This window comes from Musa acuminata, chromosome BXJ1-5 (assembly GCF_036884655.1).
Source record: "Musa acuminata AAA Group cultivar baxijiao chromosome BXJ1-5, Cavendish_Baxijiao_AAA, whole genome shotgun sequence".
Taxonomy (NCBI): Eukaryota; Viridiplantae; Streptophyta; class Magnoliopsida; order Zingiberales; family Musaceae; genus Musa; species Musa acuminata.
The window spans coordinates 40,468,892-40,491,537 of record NC_088331.1 but is presented as its reverse complement, the minus strand read 5'-3'; the positions used below and the strand labels follow the sequence as shown (position 1 = coordinate 40,491,537).

Sequence of the window (22,646 nt, the reverse complement as noted above, 5' to 3'; positions counted from 1 at the left end):
GGTAGACTCGGTGGTTCCACGGCCGCAGGCGGGGCAGTCGGAGGTGGGATCGCGGAAGAGGTTTGGGTAGCCGATGGAGAAGGTGGAGGCCGGCGTGGCCTGTTGTCATTGGAAGCCCATTGGCTAGTACAGGGCCTGTGGTCACGTGATTTATGTGGGTACCGGTGTGCTGGGTGTCGCAGTTAATGTGGTCCGCTGGGGCCCATCGTCGATGGCCATGGCACAAGCAAGGCATATAATAATTTCTTTTAGATGGGATAGGGTTCGGACATCGAAGGGGGAGACGAGGTGGGGGCGGAGGAGAGCTGGGGGTCGGTGGAAACCCTAAATCTTCGTCGCGGCCACAAGAGGTCGGTATCTTTCGTAATCCGTTGCCTTTCGTCAGAGGGGAAGAGGGAGGGCGGGTGAGCTGAAGGGACAATTCGTTCCTTTTCTGGAGAATCTTAGTTGTTGTGGAGATCTCCCTTTTCCTCAATTTGGAAAGGAGGGAAAATTTTGTCATTGGATTGTTCGAACTATTGGCGATGCCAGACACAGTAGCTGTTTATGTCTTCCTAAAACTGATCTGGAGGTGAAGAGGGGGGGGGGGCATCTGAAGTGACAAATTGTATCTGGATTACGATCAGGTCTCTTTTTTCGTTGATCAGATTCGTTAAGGTTTAATTGCATGGGAGGGGAAAAAGATAACCTTTGTGGTTCTTTGGACAATTTAGTGGTGCAGGACATTATGGAGATCTAGGTTGTTATTTAATCTGTGAGGACGACACTATCAATCTTAGTCTTTTTTAATTTTATAGATGAACCGGTTGAGGACGGCTGGTGGGTGATTCGAGACTTCTTTGAGATCTAAGATCTAGGCTTTTTAATGTAGATTTGTGTGGATAATTTTATTTGATAAACTTTAAAACTTTAGTTGCGCTGACTGATTAGCAAATAAATTTCTTGGATCTGGAAATCTTGTTTTTCAACTAGATTTGAGTTTTCTGAGGGAGAGGTACATCAATGTTTGGTATTTAATACCATCAAACAAGGCCTAAACACTTTTGCAGTTAGCTTTATATATAATATATTACATGCTGTATGTGTTACATTTCACATTTGTTCTAGCCTTCTTTGATGAATTTTTGGGTGAATGTTTATTCCATCTCTTTGGCTTCCTCCAGAACATACACATACAGTATTTGGTTTTATGCTGATTCTTCTCTAAGATATAAAAGGTGTTGTCGAACAAGGGGTTAATCAGAATTCTGGATTTTGTTCCTTAGATGACTTGGGACATCATTGTTGTTAATGACTGAAGTAAGGCAAAAAGCTGAAATGGTGTTTTAAAAATTGGTGAGATCATGGGCAGCAATGTACTACTAGTGTGGGGGGACCTCTCTTACGGCATACAAATTTGGTTTCTTTTCTCTTTTCTGGAAGGAAAGCATTGGTGGTTCTTTTTGGACTTATGGAGATGTCTATCGATGTGTGGTTTTGTGGTGGACAGGGAGGAAGGTGTTGTTGGTGGTGGTAGTGGTGGTGGTTTTTGTTGTGCTGGTGTAGATCGACGGCAACCATTGGCGTTGAAGAAACAGGTCTGAAGATGAGCGAAACCAGCCGTAGCCCTCCTAGGGATCGCAAGATCCGGACTGAACGGGTGTCACATCGTGATGCACCATACAGGAGGGATTTCCGCCGTGGCTCAAGGTTTCTGATAGTTTCACCTCTCAGTTTTATGTTTGCCATATCTTTTCTATGCCTAACATGACACAACCATAGTTAATGCATTTCAGATTCTTGTATATGTTGTGACACCTTTCATCATACAGCATGCTTATTATTGTGATACTCAGCATCCCATAGTGATACATAAGTTGATCATTGTCATAGACATGGTGCTTTTTTTGTTCTCCCCAAGAGGACTGTATCGTATTAATTTAGAAATTGCTATGCTTAATGTATATATCTGCTTGCCATAATAAATATCCAATGGGGCTAGGAATGTTTCTTAGTCTTTTCTGACCAAAGATGCCTAGTTTATGCTAATTCAACAGTTTGCTTCCCCGATCATCAGTAGCTTGTGTTTCATACTTTTATGATCATGTTGATGGTTTACTTGTGTATGCAAAATACCATATAAACTATTGTTGGTTGCTTTGCACAGTGTATTTCTGTGTGTACATTTTGACATCTGGTTGATATATACTTGTATAGATTATAGAACATATAATAAATAGTTTATAAGATGGTCTAAACTAAATTTGGTTTATTATTTGATGTATATGTTGGTAAGAACCATAATTTATTGTCATGACAGTTATTTGGCTCATAGTGGATTATAAGTATGTCTAAAGGAGACTGCAAATGCACCTGTTACTCAGATCATTTAGTTAAGATTAATGGTGCCAGTATTGAAATGACTGTTAGAAAAAAACATTAAAAGGGATTTGACTGGGAATATTGTCCTCAATAAAGCTCAATTTTAAGAAATTGCATCTCTATGTAGTTGATCCCTATTGTTGGGAACTATGGTCCTTTGCTGCTTCTGATGTTGCTGTGTTAGAAAAAAAAACACAGTATTTGATGGCCTTGAGCAGATTAAAGGTTTTGCTCTTACGACAGCTCAATGGCAGGAAAGGTCCTGTGCCTAATAGATAGAATAAATGGTTTTCTTTTTCCCGTTGCTTCTTTCATATATTTATTTGGTATGAACATGTTTGGTACAAGATTGTGATATCTATATGTAATGTAGTAAGTGAATGAAAGTTGAATTTAAGCAAAATATAAAAATGTGGATACAAGATATACATTATATGTTAAGTTAAAATGGTTGTTTATTATTGCTGACTAAACATTTAGTTATGCTAAATGAAATCCTGCTTGAAATGGTATGTACCTGTAGGGTGCACATGCTGTAAAATTTAGCTTATTTGCAGCTTTGCTCAGATATTTTATGCTTGGAAAAGGAACCACAAATTCAACCTATTCACGGGGACTTCCTGAGGTCCAAATTACTATCTAATGAGTCATCAATCACCAAGTTGCTTTTCTGTGTTTTATTTTCTGTTGCCGAATTTTGACTTTTAACAATAGGTTTGTAGTAATTGCAGAAAATACTATGATATATCTGTTGTACATTTTGATGTGGTAGAGCCTGTTAACTAGAAGTTAAAAGATAACTTTCACTGATATCTTAAATAAAAGCATCCTTTATTTACAGAATAATTTGACCATTATCTTCATGTTTTAGGAACCTGCACCAATATTACAAACCTCGTCTTTATATATATTTATACATTTTTTTTTTCCCTCCTCTTTCATTGCTTCAATTATTGACATTTTTTTCTCTTAATTTTCCTGTCTATCTCTGTTTTATGCTGTTGTTGCTGCCGCCCTTCTTCCTTCTCTTTAATACCTTTAACTGTCTGAATGGTAATGCATGATAGAAAATCCTCTTTCTTGAGTTCTTTAATTTTTAGAATTCTTTTCATATAGTCATACAGTTTAATGTGAAGCTTGCCCTCTCTTATGGTATTTGGCTCTGGGATATTAATTGGTGTATTGAGTCTTTGGCTTATTTTTGCATGAAAGAATACGATGGATTAATTAAATTTGGGCTTAAGATTATTGATGCATATTATTTAGGACTTTGGATTTTAGATAAGTTGATATTTTTTGTAATAAATGATCTATCAGTGGTGTAACGATGTATCCTGCTATAGATTGTTAAGACAGAAAAGGTTGCAATTTATGTAGGGGAAGGTAAATGGTTGATAAGATGATTATTGACATACAAGAAAATTTTCTGCACTGAAACTGTTCAGTTATTGCTGATATTATTTTGCTTCAGAAGAATGTAACTTTGATTAGAAAAGGTAGCAATTTATGTGAGGGAAGGTGAATGGTTGATAAGATGATTATTGACATATAAGAAAATTTTCTGCACTGAAACTGTTCAGTTATTCCTGAATATGATTTTGATTCTGAATGTAACTTTGGTTAGAGATCATTGTCACTGAACATGGAGTTGTGTCAATACGTAGAACCATTATGATGCTTCAAATGCTTGAAGCACCACTAATTGCATGATTTGCATAATGTCACATACGCAGTTCATAAGTTTCCAGGACCTCCCTATCCTTGGAACTGTGAATCAGGTTCCTAGTTTTGAGACTTAATTCATTATGCTTTTGAGTCCTGACAGGATTTTAAATTATGGATATTTACCAACTAAAGACAAATAAATCCATATCAGACATTTTATTTAGGAAAATTGAAATAACAAGATCCTTAAAGAAAAGGCAGCTCACTGCACGAGGCTCCTGCCGAGAAAAAAAGAGCATGAAAAACATTAATGAGATCGGAACTTCCTGGTCTCTTACCTCCAATGTTTTTTAAAGGCATAGCTAATAACTTGGCAAGAGCAAGATTTTTCAATTTGATATATAAAGAGAATTAACTAATTGGTTCAATAACTACCATGATCCAAAAAAATAAACTAATTAATATATGCTTCCATGTACCTTGATGAATCAATCTGATTCACACCACTCTGCCACTCCAAAACATTACATGTTCTAGGTAACTATGTTCCAAGCTATCCAATATATGTGAAGGATATCAGGGTGGGTCCTTTTTTGTAGGTAACTATGATCCATTATACAAAGTCATTGTATGTTGCTTCAAGTAATGTCATCCATTCTTCTCTTGTAGGGACATCTTTGAGTTTCCTATGCCTGTATATGTGTGTTTAGTTTACTCACTTCAGTTTTTAATCTTGTCTTTTAGTTAGAGCAGTAAAGTTGGGAGGTTCATGAGTTTGACAATCATCATGAAGTGGATTCAACAAAATACACCAACCACTGGAGGGGGGACAAAGGATTTTATTGGCTGAAACTTAAATTATAGTCGATTGAATTTGAAATTCTAGGATATGGATGTGTAGATTTAGGTCTTGCATAACTGGAATTGCTGAAGGAAAATTAAAAAATATGATCATGCTTTATGAAATTCCATCGTTGCTAAGCTGGTTCTTTTGTGAGGATTAGGAGAATACACATTTAAAAGAGTTTATGGTAGATAATGCTGGAAATATATATATTTTAATTATTAATTGGTTCTTATTGTTATATCCATTAGAATTTTGGAATAATCTCATGGAGTCATTAGAAAAACCAATATGTAATTATATAAGCTATTGGCATTGTAAGTAGTCAAAGATGATCTTATGGGTTCTCATTTTTTAAATGATTATTTAGTATGGTCTTATTCTTTTTTTCTGGATTACAGGAATGCTGATTTGTGCAAGAACTGCAAACGTCCTGGGCACTATGCAAGAGAATGCCCAAATGTGGCTGTCTGCAATAACTGTGGTCTTCCAGGGTAATAATTAAAATTTGTCATTCAATGAATTTGTCTATATGGTTCACACCAGTCACCATGTAACTTTTGTGCATCTGGCCTTGCTACTTATTGATGCTTCTATTTTCTTGATGCGAAGTGCATGATAATGAAGAAAATGCACAGTTTTCGGTCACCTTTTGTGATAAGAAAAAAGAATCTTGAGATGTTAAATGTGTATATGTGCTGCTATACAATGATCTCCTGTGCTCTCAGATACATTCTGACATGTAACATGTAGTATAATCAGCCTGTTCTTTTCATTGTTATCCTTATTAACCTAAAATAAATGATTTTTCTTGCCTCTGTTAGGCATATTGCAGCTGAGTGCACTACAATGGCATTATGCTGGAACTGCAAAGAACCTGGACATGTGGCAAGCAACTGCCCAAACGAGGGCATCTGCCACACCTGCGGCAAGGCTGGCCACCTTGCAAGGGACTGCTCAGCTCCTCATCTCCCTCCTGGTGACCTAAGACTCTGTAATAATTGCTACAAGCAGGGGCATATCGCTGCAGACTGCACAAACGAGAAAGCATGCAACAACTGCAGGAAGACTGGTCACCTAGCTCGTGACTGTCAAAACGAGCCTGTGTGTAATCTTTGCAACGTCGCAGGGCACGTGGCCAGGCAGTGTCCAAAGGCAGGAATGCTCGGTGAGAGGGGTGGCAGCATGTTTCGTGGTGGATTCCAGGATGTCATCTGCCGAAGCTGTAACCAGATTGGCCATATGAGCAGGGATTGCATGGGTCCCCTGATGATCTGCCACAACTGTGGTGGGAGGGGTCATATGGCATATGAGTGCCCATCAGGAAGATTCTTGGACCGTGGGTTTCGAAGGTTTTGAGTAACAGACAGCGAGGTTGCCAAGACGTGTTTTGCATCAGCTTTTAAACTATAGCTAATAGTAACTTGTTTGATTTGATGGAGATTAGTTGATTGGAGTTTCTTAGGTGGTAGATTATTTTGGCTTAGAACCCTATGAGATTCTCAGCTTTATAAGGTACTTTCCATTATCATTGGCTGTATACAAGTCAGTACCTTTGTCGTTGTTATTTTGCTGGAAGTAAATAGCTATCATTCTGAGCATGGAAGCTTAAGCAATGCCAGCTTGGGTACAACTGAAAGGTGTTTGTGACAGCAACATCAATGGTAAGAATAGTACCTGGTTGGATTCACCCGGGATCCAAATTGATGATACTGGATTTATGTTGTCAGATTGAAGATGCATGTGACTTGATATTGATATGGGACCAGTGGATAATTCATATATATTGTCATGTACAAGAATACCAATCTGAGGGAGAAAGCAGGTGACCAAAGAAATTGATGATAGGTGGGTGATTAGCCAAAATAAGAACCTTGTTTCCTCCTTTCTGTGTGTCTGTGTGGTTCTTTTACATGGATTATCGAAAATGTGTAGAGCCTTATCTGCTTTTGCCATTTAACTATGTTGTTTTATTTGACACATCGAGGAATGAAATGGTAGAATCCAACTTGAGTTTAATTCAATATAATCTCGAACTGGCTTTGTACTGAATCAATCACAGTGGTGTAAAACACTAATATCATAGGAGAATTAACTGAGAACATTCACAACACAGCTAATGATCTCGATTGATGAAGCAATCTCATATCAAGAACCAGCATGTCAGTTACCAACATCAGCAAAAGAAACTTTTGAGACGAAACTGTTGTCCACGCAGAGCGAAGTTTCTTACATGGCATTCATAAAAGAGAAGCTCCCATGGGCCACAGCTCTAACAAGGTTGCTTCACAAGCAGTGCACCATCAAGTAACAAAAGCATATATAGGTTGCTGCACTACCTAGGAAATTACATGGCCATTCTCCAAGACAGAGAAGCTCCCATGGGCCATAGCTCTAACAAGGTTGCTTCACAAGCAGTGCACCATCAAGTAACAAAAGCAGACATAGGTTGCTGCACTACCTAGGAAATTACATAGCAATTCTCCAAGACAGAGAAGCTCCCATGGGCCACAGCTCTAACAAGGTTGCTTCACAAGCAGTGCACCATCAAGTAACAAAAGCAGACATAGGTTGCTGCACTACCTAGGAAATTACATAGCAATTCTCCAAGACAGAGAAGCTCCCATGGGCCACAGCTCTAACAAGGTTGCTTCACAAGCAGTGCACCATCAAGTAACAAAAGCAGACATAGGTTGCTGCACTACCTAGGAAATTACATAGCAATTCTCCAAGACAGAGAAGCTCCCATGGGCCACAGCTCTAACAAGGTTGCTTCACAAGCAGTGCACCATCAAGTAACAAAAGCAGACATAGGTTGCTGCACTACCTAGGAAATTACATAGCCATTCTCCAAGACCATCTTGGTGTCGGATTCCACCGTCACGAAAGGATGTCAAAATCGCATGTGATGGGTGGAAAGAAACAACAGGTCTGCACCTAACTAGCAAAACAACATTTGTCTTACTTAACACCTAACCATTACTTACGAGGCATGAGTTCGACGGCTACTCAGATTTCTGGCCGTAGTTGATGAAACCATTAACTTCCCCATTCAGGCGACCATTTCCCTGCTGCTCCTTCAACTGTTTCAAACAAAAGAAGGATCAGTCCAAGAAGAAGAGAGGAAGAGCAGCTTATCGATTCCATTTTATCAGCTAGAACTAGAAACATAACATAATTAATGACATCATGGTACTGCAAATCGATGCAAGAAGATTGTTACTTCTTGTGGTATGCAGAATCCTGATACTGCAAAATGCAGCCTAAGAATGAAAGAAAGTACCTTTGTTAGGCATGCCTTGTGGTATCTGTATCCCTGAAATGATAAAAAGAAGGTTACAGCATGAAAACTATGTTGTTTTTTGTTTTCAGAATAATCTCATTTCAACTGTAGCCAAGATTCACCAACCTTGTCGGTCCCATATATGTAATCACAGTAGGTGAACACGGAAGCAAAGTTACTTTGGCTTTGTCCTCCAACATAGTGATGATAATCATGATACTCTGCTCCTCCATAGAAGGGGATAAACTTTGTGGGACTTAAAGGAAAGTCATATCTGTTCAGAAGGCATTGGTCAAAACACAATTATGCTGCTTCTTCATGGAAAAGGTGAGATATCTTGCTATTAACATCGCAATAAAAAATTAAGGTTAAAAATGAACTCGATGTCGACAATATGTAGGCGTACAGGTCAAATGAAATAGGTAACAATGCTGGTTAACAAATGTTCTTGAGTGCTGAATCCTGCAACAGCCGACCACTGTGTAAACCAAAAAAGACACTACACTGCAAAAGATGATTTTACTCGAGTGATCCGCTGCTTCTTCCTGTAACTGTTAAATTTTCAGCAGCACATGAGCAGAATGATGTTATATTTAAGAAGGCTAAAGTGCAGGAGGAAACTTGCAACAACCATTTGAACCAAAAAGAAAAAGAAAAGAATGTTCTTTCTGTGCCTTCAAACTTAACAAGAATCAGATTTGATCTGAGATGTTTTGCTTCATGTATCCTTTTACTCATACTAGGACAGTATTACGTTTTCAAAAATGGACAGGTATAGAGATGACACAATTCTGCCAGCAGCCATATCCTTAAGGAAACTTGTATCAGCAAGTTGAGGAATCATCATTAAACCTGTTAACCTCTCAACTAATATAACCTGCATTCACCTAACCAGCATGTATAAGTGTGATTAATTTCAGATCTCCTACTCTGTTTCTTCCATCAAAGTTTGTAGAGTGGTCGAAATGCAAAGCAAGAAAGTCTTATGTGAACTTGAAATTGTATCCTAGAGCTCTTCTTTTAGGGAAAATATGTTCAGCATGGCTAAATATTATCTATTTATAATCCCCCTACACCCTCAATTCTTTTCAAAGAACCTTTAACCTAAAATATTTACAAAGCCAATATGCCTGTTAACCTTCTATGCAGGAACTAAATTCCATAAGATCCCTTCTGAAAAAGGTAACCTCTGCAAAACCATCATCAGCACCACCACCTTGTTTTAGGCTCTTCACTTTAATTGTGGACACTAGTGCAAGCATTCCAAGCTTCAGAATCAAGAACAAGAAAGCAAGTAGTTCTATACATGCTTAGATAACTTCCTCAATTTGAGAATTTGTTGCATACGGCAAAAAAGATCAATTTATAAAAACAACGATTCTCAACTTTGGTTCTGAACTTTTTCAGCACACACCGATATATAGAGAGTACTTAAGAATCCTTATATAATTAACCACTCTACAATATCTCATCGTTTTTTGAATACTCAACCTGCAAGTTGGATATTCAAGCTCTTTAATGTTCCAGTACTTGTTTTTATAACTGATAACCTTTCACAAAAATCTCACTAAATAATCAATAACCTTATAAAATTGCTACTGTCCACAGGTAACCTTGAACATTAATTATCACAATTTTCTATTTTCCTAAGCCGCTGAGCCCTGACCTACCAATGCTTTCAGTTATTAAATGGCAGAATCCTCCATGCAGCAAGCATTCAGAAAATACCGATGAATACTCTCCAAAGTTGTGAATGGATACATAATTGTTACTTTTAACTCCAAAATGAGTTGGTTACCTGTAAATGAACAGATCGAGAATATCTTCTCTCTTCTAACTTCAAGGAGTTGACAACAACATGAGAATCCAAAATGAACCCTTGGGGACAAAGGTCATTTGTTATAAGCTAGAATACGACACACAAAAAATCCATATTGGAAACATAAGTCAACTATGGCTTCAAAAGTACAATAATATAAGTCATTCTATAAAGTGGTAAGAGGTATATATATACACATACATAAATGGTGGTATAAGAAAATGACAACTAAATTAAAGCAAAGATCAGGAAAACAATTTATACCCTCATCTGCTGTACAACCCACTTGAATCTTTTTAACTAATCATACCAAATGGATGATGACTGCAACATGCTTTAAATAATGAACAGCCAGAGCATTAACGGAACTTAAAAATAACTCAGATCTCAAACAAAAAGTCATTGAATTCACCTCCCTACATCAAACTTTTAGAAACTATAAAATCATATAATAATCATTATAAATTGGATGAAAGCCAAGTAATGATATATTATAGAAGACAAAAAGTTCGAGAAAGGGGGATGAAGGGTGATTAACGCACCCGCTGTGGGTTTCGATGGCCTCAAGCTGGCGGAGGGCGATCCAGATCCAGAAGGTGATCATGTGGCAGGGGGCGATGGCCGGCCCAACGAAGGAGGGGATCCCGAGGAGGAGAACCTCCGCCCAGTGCGCGTAGGGAGCGGCAAAGCCGATGGGCGCGGTGAATTCGTGGTGGACGTGGTGGATCTTCTCGTACCCCCACTTGCCGTGCATCAGCCGGTGGATCCAGTAGTTGCCGTAGTCTTCCACCAAGAAATACACCCCCAGCTGCGCTGCCACCTCCCACAACGACGGCAGCGGCAACCCGGTCCGTATCCCCACAAGCTGCCGCAATTTTCAACCAAAGACAACGTCAATGACCGAACCTATAAATGGAGAAAAAGAGGCTAAAGAAGCATACAGGACGAACCAGAACGATCGAAAAGACACACTTTTAACCAACCAATGCAATAAAAGACGATCTTTTCGACGAAGCAGAACATATTGACGAAAAAAGTAGGCAAAGAAGTCAAAAAAAGACCAAAAAAAGGCTTTTGATAAAGCAATGTGATAAGGAAAACAATCATTTTGAGGAGGCGGACCAAAATATCAGATGAACAGAAATGTCGAATGAAAGAACGGAATCAAGAAGTGTTTGTTCTTTTCCGGGTGGTCCTAACCCTAGCCCTGGACGACAAGGGGAAGGAATCGAGAAGGGACCTTCACGGTTGGGTAGGAGGAGAGTTGGAGCGGGCCGACGATGAAGATGAAGACGCGCATGACATCCTTGTAGCATCGGAAGAAGGAGGCGGCCGGGAGGCGGACCTTGGGCTGGAGCTTGTAGGGGGAGACGGCGGCGGGGAGGCAGAGCTCGATCAAGGTAAGCGGGAGGGGGGCGAGGCTGAAGATGACGAGCAGGAAGAGGATATTGTGGCAGTAGAGGAGGTAGTCGGGCATCCGGGCGGAATAGCGTAACCATAGAGCCTCCACGGCGGTGAGGCTCCGCCCTAGCGCCGCCTCCGCATCCTCCAACGTCGCGTACGGCAACATGTCCGGCGACAGCGGAGAAGGTAGAGAAGACAAGTCGGCGAGAGCGAGATCCGCGAGAGGGACCCCCGCCCCCGGGAATGTTGGAATTATCAGGAAAGATCGCGCTTTTAGGACCTCCGCTTCTCCTATCAAAGGGGGAGGTGGAGGTAGTGACGGTGGCGGAAAGGAGCCGGAGGTGAGGGAGGTGACGGGTTGTATATGTACCGAAATCGTGGGGAGTGGAATATCTTCAGTTGCGAGGGAGAAAGAATTACGCATCCAGCCGGACTGCGTCACCCTTGTTCTTGTCAGGGGTGACGTGGCCCATCACAAATAATTAAAACACAACAATAGTATTTTTCCACATTATTTTCATCGAAAAAAAATTGTATGTATAGTTTGAGGTGCATTTTAATATTATTGAAAAAAGAATCGACTTTACCAATTAAACAATATATTAAATATAATTATTAACCATAACGCTTACCCTTATTTGTATCCAATCTGAACTTTGAGTTGGTGAACATATAATTTCGTTTTAAAGACGAACATAATCTAATCTGAAAAAGAATAAAAGAAAGTGAAGTAGAAGATGAGCACAAAGGCAGAAGGAGAAAAGCTGCTCTACAGTGGATCTGACATAGTGTCAGAGGTGATGGAACTAATGATTCTTCAGTGAATCCCCGCACCACCTCTAAAACTTTGGATCTGACAGAGTCAGAAGTGATGGAACTAATGGTTTTTCAATGAATCCCCACCACCTCTAAAAGCTTGTGATTTGGCTACTCATTTGCTCAGCAGAGAAAACTTTGTTTGCACTCTCTGACTGATAGTTGTGACATTCTTCCCTTATGCCCTACCAATTAATTCAATTGAGAGCCATTATAGCAACTTGTGGCCATATGGCGGCATGGCTTTCCCTTAGAGAGACAAGAGAGAGAGAGAGAGAGAGCAGCTTTGTTTGTACTCATTGAAGTCGACCGTCGTATCACCCGAAAGATCTCTCAGCCTCACATGAGCTGAGCTTGTATGTATGTCAGTGCAATTTGTCTGCAAGCAGAGATGCCTCTGTGATGAGAGAGGCAAAAGAAATAGGTTGAACTGCAACTAAGAATACTCTGCTTCTACAGTGCTACTGAGGTTTCACGTTGACCAGCCCACAGAAAACCTGCCATCTGCAAGTAGTGAATGGATCGATTTTGGTAAGTAATGTCACGGATGGTGAATGAAGATTGAACTGTTAATGGATTTGGCACATGCAGATTGGCTTTTGTGTTGGGAGCACGTTGATCCTGCAATGTTAAGGATTCGTCGTCTCTCTCTCATCAGTTGATGCAAGTGGAAGTTGATCACAAGGATCATGAATGAGTAATCCTTGTCTGGTTCTGAGATAGGGAGGGCCATGGCCAGCTGTTGCTGAGAAGGTGGAACAACTGGTTTGTGCTCTCTCCTCGAGTTCTAGGCTTGACGGCAACAAAGAAAAAGGATAGATTTGTAGTAAAGCATTGGATCAAATCCTCTCATTTTCTGCATTCTTTGTGTGTTCTGTCAGCTAGATTTGTAGTAATTAGAATGGTTCTAACTTTTCCTTTGTATATAGAATTACACATATATAATTAATTCTGTTCTTAATGCTACTCCCTTGAAATGCTTGTTATTATGTTGTTGTCATTGGAAGCCAGACTTCCAAGTGTCTCGATGCTCAATAAAAGAGTTTTGTGGCATGTAGGAATCACTCCAATGAAAACATATGCATAAGCATAGTAACATGTCAACAATCATTTCTATTGAGACATTCGGATTGGTTAATATAATATTGTATAAGTGATAAGTCTCGATCAAGTCAACGTGTTGTCATGAATAAAATTATAAACAATGTGTTTGATGTAATACTTATGTATATCAATGTCTTTCGGTTTTGTTCATTCTTTACACAGCATGTGAAAGATTGACAATAGGCTTAGCAATTCCTTTTTTTTTTTTTTTTTTGATTATTGTCCTAGGTTTACACACAAAGATTATATCATATGAACACTGTGTAAATTTTGATCTATGGTAGATCATTTTGGCCCCTTTGTTTATGAAGCATGTTTATAATTTGCATTGGATGTAAAGTGTTTACTGAAATGATTACTTGTGAATCCCGAATGAGACGCTTTTTCTAACCCGTTTTCTATTTTATAAATCTTAAGGCACCATAGGATGTTTTAGGAAGACTGATTTTTACGAACGAATACACAAAGGTACCGCACGATCTAGACAAAATCAGCTAAATACGTGATAGTGTGAACATCATATACATCATTTGATGTAATGAAAATTTTTTTAATTAGAAAAAATCTCAACAACATAGAAATAGTTAAAATATAGAGAAAGAAAATAATAATAATAATAATAATAATAATAATAATAATAAAATCTCAATATGGAGCTGAGCTGGAGTCAAACACAAGCTTGAACTCAAGCTGTTTAGCATTAACAACCATCGAGCTATTGTAACAACATTGAGATCATGGCAAGCTCAAAGGCCCAGGTTTTACTCTACAATACTTGTCTTAGTGATGATGATGCACACAAATTTGTGTGAGGGCAACCCTTATTAACATTTTAACAAGCACATCATAAGTGCCATGAGTCCTCATGCATCAGAATGCATGAGAATGTGTACAGCTTTAGTTTGCTCCAGTAGTGTATTTACTATCTACTTGATCACTACAAAAGTTCAGGATGAAGTCCCGCTCCGTCCTGAAGCTCTTCCATCTATAGCTCCATCAACCTCGACATCAATTTGTGCCGTACAAGCTTGCGATGGTCACAAGAACTAACTTGACTGCTTTCCTGACTGCAGAAATCTGAACTGTTTAGGAGGTATGCAAATTTAGATGTACAAATCAGAGAAGAAGTCCAGAAACAAACCATCATTTCATGATCCCCCATAATTTCGTCGATAACATCTCCAAGAAGTTTATCTGCGCTGTTAGGAACGAGGGCTGCAAAAACCGCCGGTTGCAATCCTGAAGAGAAGCAACAGTATGTGTTGGTAGTGAAGTTAATATCTTGGATAATGTGTAAGCGTTTAATGAGCAAACTGCCTATTGAATCACAACAACCTATTCAATCAACAATAATAGAGGGATTATTTGACTACTGCAGATCTGAACCTGTTGGAACAGTGAGGGATCATTATTGATGATACTGGTGGAGAATCAAACCTAAGAAGTTCCTCCCACAAATCTAGAGATTCTAATGGTTATGCATTAACAAATTTTTAGTCCCATTAGATTGATTTCCTTCCTGGCTTTCAATTTCACCTCTGTAGCAAGAGATTGTTATTTAGCAAACCCACTAACAGTAGAAAATCAAAATGAATAGTTCTAGAGTTGAAACTGTCTGTTCTTGGTACCTGTCACAAAGATCTTTGTAACCTCATTCTTAATCTTCTTCATAGAGTGAACAAATTGTACCAAAATTTGGTGTTCACCAAATTCCGTGTTATCTATTTTGTACAAAGTTATAGTTAATTGGTTTCAGTTCTGTGCATTACAAGAACAAAATATTGAATTTTTCGAATGTTCATCTTGATCTGTGGTAAGACTACATTCCAGAAGTTGGAAATTTATTTATATTTGTTAGAGTTATCTAAAAATAGGATACAGGCAAAAGAAATTGGAACATAGAGTAGCTGGGACGTAGCAATGCATCTTTTGAAGAGATTATTTTATGCACATTCAAGGACTCGAGTCTTGATTACATACCAATTTCTGGAAATGCATCAATAAACATTATCATCTCCTCACCACTTAGTCCTGACAAAATGCATAATCTGGGTAAAGATTTCGCAATCTGCAATGGAGAGAAAAGAAGTTATAACAGAAATTCAGAAGCATTCTTTATAAAAAAAACAAATATAGTCCACACCTTTCACAAAATCGTGAAAGTAAAGTCTCTTCTTTTCAAGGGTAATCAAGAATGTTAAATCTCATACATGATGAAGAGAACATAGGACATAATGGGAACAACAATAAGACACAACATTAGATATCAAGAAATCATGTTTACCATTGGCACTTGGTATAACTGTATTCAAAAATGGGAAAGTACAAAGGCCATTTGAAAGGTAAAATACTACAATTCATTCAAAAAGATAACCTAGACATAATCATTAGGAACATAATCTCTAGGAAAATTTACAGTTTGGTAGGAAGCACCTAATATCACATTTAGTCATAAGAAACAAAAACTGAATGGAATCACAGTGCTCTTGATATATATATATATATATATATATATATATATATATATAATATATTTGTTTCCTTGTGTGTCATGTAACTTCTGAATTGTTAAAGACATATGAGAATGGCAGTATCAGATTGGTAAATAAAGTACAGAAGTAAAGGTCCAATTGTTCTCCAGGAAAGAAAACAGGTGAAATTTGGTATTGCCCATGACCTAATAGCTTCAAATAAAAACCTTATTTGATGACTTAGCACATTTGGTGCACTTATACAATATAAAAAACAAGTGCATTGAGTCTGACTGGGATGGCCAGTGGTACTATGGATGACCAAGTTGAAGCATATGTTCTAACTAAAGCAGTAAAAAGTGTATGCTTCTCTATAACACAGAGAATGGCGTGAAATAATTTACATAAATTTGGTTGACTTTCTGTATATCAAATACAAAGTTAAGTTGATAACATGTGGTTCATGAATAAATGGGAGATCACATGCCTACGTGCAAGTGGAAATGATAATAGAATGTGACGACTAATTATTGTGGGGAACATGTTCAAGTCAGAGGGACATTCTAGGAGAACAAAAATTAGTATTATATTGCCAAGAAATTATTTATGCAGAGACCAGAACATAATATTGGTCTATAACCTAATATATTAGGTGAACTGTAAACAAGTAAGCACTTTCTGATAAAGAAAGACATGGGGTTCACTTCAGTTTTAAAAAGATAATAGGTAGAGGAGTCATTATGAGTATCAAGGATGGGAGGAAAGAAGAGAGTTCCATCTAGAGTAAGAGAAGAAGCATGAGTATAAGATCTTGAACTAGCTTTTAAGTTATACTGGTGCTTAAACATTTATATTAGGCTATAAACCATTTGGTGTTCTCCCCTAAATAATTGGTGTTGTTGCTGAATGAGTAAAAATAATGAAAATGGCAAACATAAATCAATGATAAGTTGTATTACAATTTGTCAGGGAATTGACCTTAACATCTACTAAATTGATCTGTTCAGTGTGCATTGCATCCCAAACTGTCTGCTTAATCATATCCTCAGTACAATAAATAACCTGTTACAAAGAAGAAGAAACCGATATCTGGATTAGCACAATGAATCGAAAACATTAAACAGAATGTAAATCCTACTAAGCTATCAGTAAGTATAGTTACTCATATGCAGCCATTCATTTAGTGAATTTAACCTTTGTTCTAAGAGAGTAGAAACCTAATTTTGTGAACTATATTTTTATAAATTATGGTGTTGCCGGAAAGTAATATCTTCTGACTGCACTATGGATGGGAAAAGGGGTTGAACTATTGTGCTGTTATATTGTATCTTTGTGTCTGCCTGGCAGTATCTATAAATGCACTAGTTTGGTTGGATAGATGTCCCTTTATACAGCTTGATAATAAGTCCATATCAATAGGAAAATTCCCAACGAAAATATTTGTGATAATCAAGTTACAAACAAATATTCAACATATAATGGAATTTAATAATTAATATTCAAATTTGATCACTGTTTGTGGAATCTGTAGTTTTCCTTTTGTATGGACTCTTTAATTAGAAATGTTGATTTATCTTTCTCCTTGATAATTGATACAGATGAGACTCTCACATCAAGGTTTAAATGCACACTTTGATGGAAAGTAAATGGAATTTGAAAGGGATAACAGATGGCACATAAAACTTTAGTCCAAGAAGTAGTGAAGTAGCCACCTTGTATCAGTTATGGCAATAGAGATGGCTTCTTCGGTGGCATATATAGTCCTACCTAAAGTAACCTTTGTCATAACAAACATGCTTTTTAGTTGTGAAATTGGATTGCTTTACGCCAATTATGTGGTCATTTTATGACCTCGGAGACAAGGGTTCAAATCACAGAAACGACCTCTCTATATTTAGAGGTAAGGCCTACATACATTGACCCTCCCATTACATTGGTGAAAGCCTAGTGCATTGGATATGTCATTTTTTTAATTATATGGTCACTGGGCAAAGAATAATTCAACCTAACATATAAATGCACTAATGCAACAAATGAGCTCACATACATTAGCCCTTGAGAAAAGAAAGAAACAAAGAAAAGGAAAAAAGAAAAAGAAGAGTAAGAAACTGATGTTGTTCAGAATTACCTTCAAAAATTCACCATCAAGCTCTTTTAGAAGCATTTGAATCTGCATCAGAATGGAATGTAGATTATGGGCAAGTGAAGTCACCAGGTAAAGATAAATTTAGCATAGGAAAAATGGAGTAGCCTTGGGTTGAAAAAGCATAAAAAAGGAACAAGTCCTCTTTTATAAAAAGTGAAACTGAACAAGGCCTTAAGCAACCCACAAGAGCATCTTTTATAACAAGTCCTCTTTCTTGCATGATACTTGAACTCTAAAGAGAGAGCTGAGGAAGACGAATACCTTTTCCATTTCATCTTCTTCAAATCCCATAAGCAGTAAAGCCTAGACAAGGAAAAGAATCTAACCAAAGTGTTAAGATTCCAAAAACTGAGAAATTCAGTGAGGATTTTCTAATAGTAAATCAAATTTCCTGTGAATGTATGAGATAACAAAGATCTATACGAAGTCCTAACCAACAATATCAGTTAAAAAAATAATAAAAAACCTTTTCAAAACTGATCATGTTTCTTTTTAAATATTAGGGAAGAAATCTCTATCATATGCTTTTTTTGGTTCACAAAAACATGTATAAGCAAAATAATCATCAGCATGTGTTAACAAAAGAAACAGATGAATGATTTTAACATTGAAAGTGACACTATCCAAAACCAAGATAAATAGTTCCAAATAAAGTGTTAGCTTGTAGCAAAATATAACTTCCTCATGCTTCAAAAGTTTTAACCCAAGAATCCTGACACATGAAAAGCAATTATTGCACTGAGCCAAAGAAAAAGAAAAAGGAGGGGATGGAACTCTCCAATATATTTCTTTCTAAATTGAAGTCCTATTTAATTATTCATCACTGGATCTACTGGAAACTTACTGGTGGACCATAGATAGGGTCATCAGAACTTAAAGGAACAAATTTGGGGTCTTCAGCTAATTCAGTAGGAATACCTGCAATGCTGAAAAGTATCATTACAATAGATCAAGATAAATCACTAAAAAGGACATAAATGTAAAGCAATAAGCAATAGTTCCCAACAATTTAGCAGATAATAGGACAAAAAACAGCACACACTGATGATCATCTTTTTTTTACTAAGTAGTATAAAATGTAGGATTATCTTTCTCTAGGAACTTTACGCAGTTATCATCGTTCATAAATAAGCTCTATATATGTTTCATACAGTCATCATTTAGCAACCATTAGTAAATTTAACTGAAAGGCAATGATTTAAAAAACGCTAGGTGTCAAAAGGCGTCAAGGTCCAAAAACGTCCGAAGCGCTAGACGCTCGCCCGAGCGAAGAGAGACACTAAAATATAAAAATATATAATATAATTAATAAATATAATTATTTAAATAAAAAATATGCTATTAAATTAAGAAAATTGGGTACAAAATCATAATAAATAAATAAATCATAATAGCATACTTTTTTTATTTTTTAAATAAAAATATACTATTAAATAAATAAAAATTAATAGTATTAAAATTAAAATAATATATTATTAATCTAATAAATACAAATACTATTAGTAGTATACAGTTAGCAGTATACTGTTAATATACTATTAACAGTATGGTGAGAAGAGTGTGAGAAGACCGAGGCTGTTGAGGCAACGACAGCGGTAGTGGCGAGCGACGGCGAGAGCGGGAGCGGCGAGCGACAGCGAGAGTTGCGAGCGACAGCAGGAGCGGCTTCCCGCGACGAGCGACAATGGGAGCGGCGAGTGACGACAACAGCGGCGAGCAGCGATTATGATAGCGACGAGCAGTCGGTAAGCAGCGATTGTGGTAGCTGCGAGTAGCGACAGTAGCGGCGAGCAGTGACAGAGGCAGCGATAGCAGAGAGAAGCGACAGCGTTGAAAAAATTTTGGTGACAAAATAACGAGTGTTTGGGTTGGGGAAGTCGGGGAAATCGCGAGAGGGAGCCTAATATCACTGATTTAGTTGGTTTGATTGAACCAACTAAAGCACCGGAGACCAACCAGACCTAAAAATCTGGTTCGGTCGCCTGGTTTAACCCAGGCGCTCGCCCGAAGCGCCCGACGCTTGGGCTTGGGTGAGCGCCCAGGCAGCTTTCTTTAAAACGAGGCGTCTGGACATGAAGCGAGGCGGTCGGGCCGCGCCTCGCCTCACCCGAGCGCCTAGGCGAGCGCCCGAGCACCTATTGAAATCACTGCTGAAAGGCAACAACAATATTGACACTTTATCAAACCCATGCTAGATTCGAAGTTGTTGATATATTAGAATTTGAATATCAAAAGAAATGTTAGCAAAGAAGATTGTTAGCTAGATTATCAGTAATAGATAGTGTTGGTCATAGTGAGATGTGATCAAAACCACTGCAAGTATGATGGTGATGTGAGAGAAAACAGATATCATGAGTCGCACCAACCACCAAGGACTGCTATTTTGTGCTGACTGGTGGAGGCAGATTGGTGCATACCGTTGGTACCAGCAATATGTCGATATGCCAGATTTTTGGAAAAAGGCTGAAAATGGCCAGAAATTCACAAAACATCTTTTTTTAGGTTTTTTTATCCTAATTTAATTGCAATTTTATTACATTTAATTAAGAATATAGTGTATATGGAGCATAAAAAAAAGTATAAGGTTGTGATTAACCCTAAATACCCCGAATTTGGGCCCAATCATATTTAATCTTTGTAAATATGCATAAATATGCCTCTAATTATATAAAATGATAAATAAAACATAGAAAGAAGCTAAATTCCTTTAAATTGGATAGAAATTTCATTAGATCCCAAGTTTGGATCCCTCTTTTATCCAAATCAATAGCTTGATTAGCACTAATCACCTATAAGGAACTTTAGTTAGAAGCGAAGAGTAAGAAAGAGTGAGAATGAGGAGAGAAAATGAGTAAATGAGAGTGAGTGAAAGAGGGGGAAGGAGGGGACTTAAAGCCCCAATAGAGGTCCCAATGGTCAATTTGATCGTTGGGGTTAAACTTGATCGATTTAGGTTGGTATCGGTCAAATTCCGACAGATACCAACCTGTATCGACTGTTACAGAATGAGTTTCGACCATCTTGGTGAATACAACACCTGTGCTGGCTGATACTTGACCCTTTTCCCGTGCACTGTCCAAAACAAGCTGGTCTGCATATCGGTGACCGCCCGTTTCATACTGTTTCAAGTGGTACATCAAATATTGCCAACCACAAAGCGACATGTGGATCTAATGCCACTTCAGATGTGTGGTTACAACCAAAACAATTTTTCTTACAATCAACTGATCCACCATGTCATTGCCAAATCAAAATGAAATATGCCCCACATCAGTCCACATACAGAAAATCTCTCTGACAGACAAACTATTAGGGGTTTCAACTTTCAACACTATAAAGGGGACCTCCTCCAATAAAAAGGATTATTTCCTCTCTCCTCACTTTTAGCATTCTTTATCTCATGTCACGGTGACTTGAGCGTTAAAGGATCCTACTGGAAACATTCCCAATTTCCCTTCTGATTTACATGTTTAGTTTCCTCACCATGCCATGTGAGATCACCTCAGCAACCTGCCATCTGGCAGTATCCACCTTGGTGTCCAACTATGATGTGCTTCTTCCATGGTAAAGAGAATTAACTTGGTTTGTGTCTTCTAATTTGCCAATTTGGATGAATGGCAAAAAACCATTTCATCCGATGGTTAAAGAGCAATAGAGTTTTACAGAGAAAAAAATAAACTGAGTATTTTTCTAAGAAAGTGTTCTGACTTAATTTTAGAAAATAAACTGAGTGTTTTTTAACATTGCTGTTATGTTTTCCTAATAAGGTAGTTTAAACACATTTACATCATAATTCATAAAGGTCTTGGAAGTATCAGTTCTCATAGTCTCAAATGTTTTATAAAACACTCCGCTGTATAAGTTGTTTCGAGTTAAGTTAGTTCATTTTGGCCACACATTTACTCCAGCAATATGTGATGACCATACTTTCTTGGACAAGCATTTAACAGATATTTAGTGTTTCCACATATCATCCCATATTCAATTTGCTTGTTAAGTACTATGTTAGAAGTTGAAGCAATAACAACAAGACCTACCATCTTAATAACATGCGAATAACTTACAACTAATCTTCATGGCCTCTTAGCAATCGACTGCAAACGGTAGAACTGCACAACTACATATTGAAAAATCTACCTTATAACTTATTGTTCCAAAGAACCCTGAACCCTTCTCCTTCACTCTTAAAGAATAGTTTTCTTTGCAACATAATCTATTTGTCACTAGGACTCAATTAGTTTCCAATTCTGCTCATAAGTCCCAGTAGCATTGTCAAAGTAATATCCCCATCCACTGCTACTTGTGTAATACTTCAATTTGGTTCCACATCGGAAGTGGAAGAAGATTTGAGTTAATCTATAAGGACTTGATGAGTGTAATATTAGTAACTTGAGCTTAAGCATTTTATACTGTCTATCAGCAATTTCAAATCAGTTTCAAGAATTGGATCACCTTCAGAGGACGCTCCTGGTAAGTTCCTGCGCCTTCTCAAGGAGGCAGCTGAGGTGCTTACTTTTGGCAAAGAGACAAGCGAAGTGGAACCATAGGCGGAGGCGATTACAGAGGTAATGTTTTCTCGGGTATTGTAGGATCGACCGGAAGACGATGGAAACTTGAAGCTAGACACCGTAACTGTAGTAGCCATTCCCTTGCTCCTCGATCCGCAAAGGGCACGATGCCATATGGCTCTCTTATCCGTTCTTGTTGGTCCGGGCCGGGCCGGCCCGTAGCGA

General features: G+C 37.9%; 3 protein-coding genes across 5 annotated transcripts; 1 reads left to right on the top strand and 2 right to left on the bottom strand.

The window, feature by feature from the left end:
- Positions 1-249: 249 nt before the first annotated feature.
- On the top strand, positions 250-6,471 carry LOC103985733 (zinc finger protein GIS2). 2 transcript variants are annotated; one of them, XM_009403536.3, is made up of 4 exons: positions 250-350; positions 1,490-1,689; positions 5,272-5,364; positions 5,695-6,471. In XM_009403536.3, exons 2-4 carry the CDS (start codon positions 1,586-1,588, stop codon positions 6,227-6,229), a joined length of 732 nt encoding a protein of 243 aa, XP_009401811.2. In that variant the 5' UTR covers positions 250-350; positions 1,490-1,585; the 3' UTR covers positions 6,230-6,471. The 2 variants fall into 2 exon arrangements, with proteins under 2 accessions (XP_009401811.2, XP_009401812.2); XM_009403537.3 differs by having other exon boundaries at positions 279-350; positions 1,164-1,689.
- A 566-nt stretch (positions 6,472-7,037) lies between these two features.
- Positions 7,038-11,815, bottom strand: LOC135674287 (very-long-chain aldehyde decarbonylase GL1-10-like). Of its 2 annotated transcripts, none has more exons than XM_065183999.1 (5): positions 11,213-11,815; positions 10,515-10,837; positions 8,280-8,427; positions 8,154-8,186; positions 7,038-7,953 (listed from the first exon to the last, which is right to left on the bottom strand). In XM_065183999.1, the coding sequence occupies exons 1-5, from the start codon at positions 11,798-11,800 to the stop codon at positions 7,876-7,878; spliced, it is 1,170 nt and encodes a 389-aa protein (XP_065040071.1). In that variant the 5' UTR covers positions 11,801-11,815; the 3' UTR covers positions 7,038-7,875. The 2 variants fall into 2 exon arrangements, with proteins under 2 accessions (XP_065040071.1, XP_065040073.1); XM_065184001.1 differs by having other exon boundaries at positions 11,318-11,815.
- A 2,284-nt stretch (positions 11,816-14,099) lies between these two features.
- LOC135674286 (uncharacterized) lies at positions 14,100-22,572 on the bottom strand. Its single transcript, XM_065183998.1, has 8 exons — positions 22,366-22,572; positions 18,758-18,831; positions 18,175-18,216; positions 17,896-17,937; positions 16,746-16,829; positions 15,277-15,364; positions 14,438-14,535; positions 14,100-14,363 (listed from the first exon to the last, which is right to left on the bottom strand). Exons 1-8 carry the CDS (start codon positions 22,556-22,558, stop codon positions 14,343-14,345), a joined length of 642 nt encoding a protein of 213 aa, XP_065040070.1. The 5' UTR covers positions 22,559-22,572; the 3' UTR covers positions 14,100-14,342.
- Positions 22,573-22,646: the final 74 nt, after the last annotated feature.

What these genes read in the sequence shown, in the direction of transcription:
- LOC135674287 (XM_065183999.1), bottom strand. Translation starts at nt 11,800, where the DNA reads ATGCGTAATTCTTTCTCCCTCGCAACTGAAGATATTCCACTCCCCACG. An exon ending in ACATATATGGGACCGACAAG is followed by an intron (nt 8,187 to 8,279) that starts GTTGGTGAATCT and finishes TTATCATTTCAG; the next exon opens with GGATACAGATACCACAAGGC. An exon ending in ACAAGGCATGCCTAACAAAG is followed by an intron (nt 7,954 to 8,153) that starts GTACTTTCTTTC and finishes TGTTTGAAACAG; the next exon opens with TTGAAGGAGCAGCAGGGAAA.
- LOC103985733 (XM_009403536.3), top strand. Translation starts at nt 1,586, where the DNA reads ATGAGCGAAACCAGCCGTAGCCCTCCTAGGGATCGCAAGATCCGGACT. An exon ending in GATTTCCGCCGTGGCTCAAG is followed by an intron (nt 1,690 to 5,271) that starts GTTTCTGATAGT and finishes TCTGGATTACAG; the next exon opens with GAATGCTGATTTGTGCAAGA. An exon ending in AATAACTGTGGTCTTCCAGG is followed by an intron (nt 5,365 to 5,694) that starts GTAATAATTAAA and finishes TGCCTCTGTTAG; the next exon opens with GCATATTGCAGCTGAGTGCA.
- LOC135674286 (XM_065183998.1), bottom strand. Translation starts at nt 22,558, where the DNA reads ATGGCTACTACAGTTACGGTGTCTAGCTTCAAGTTTCCATCGTCTTCC. An exon ending in ACCCTATCTATGGTCCACCA is followed by an intron (nt 18,217 to 18,757) that starts GTAAGTTTCCAG and finishes TTCCTTGTCTAG; the next exon opens with GCTTTACTGCTTATGGGATT. An exon ending in TCAATTTAGTAGATGTTAAG is followed by an intron (nt 15,365 to 16,745) that starts GTCAATTCCCTG and finishes TCTCCATTGCAG; the next exon opens with ATTGCGAAATCTTTACCCAG.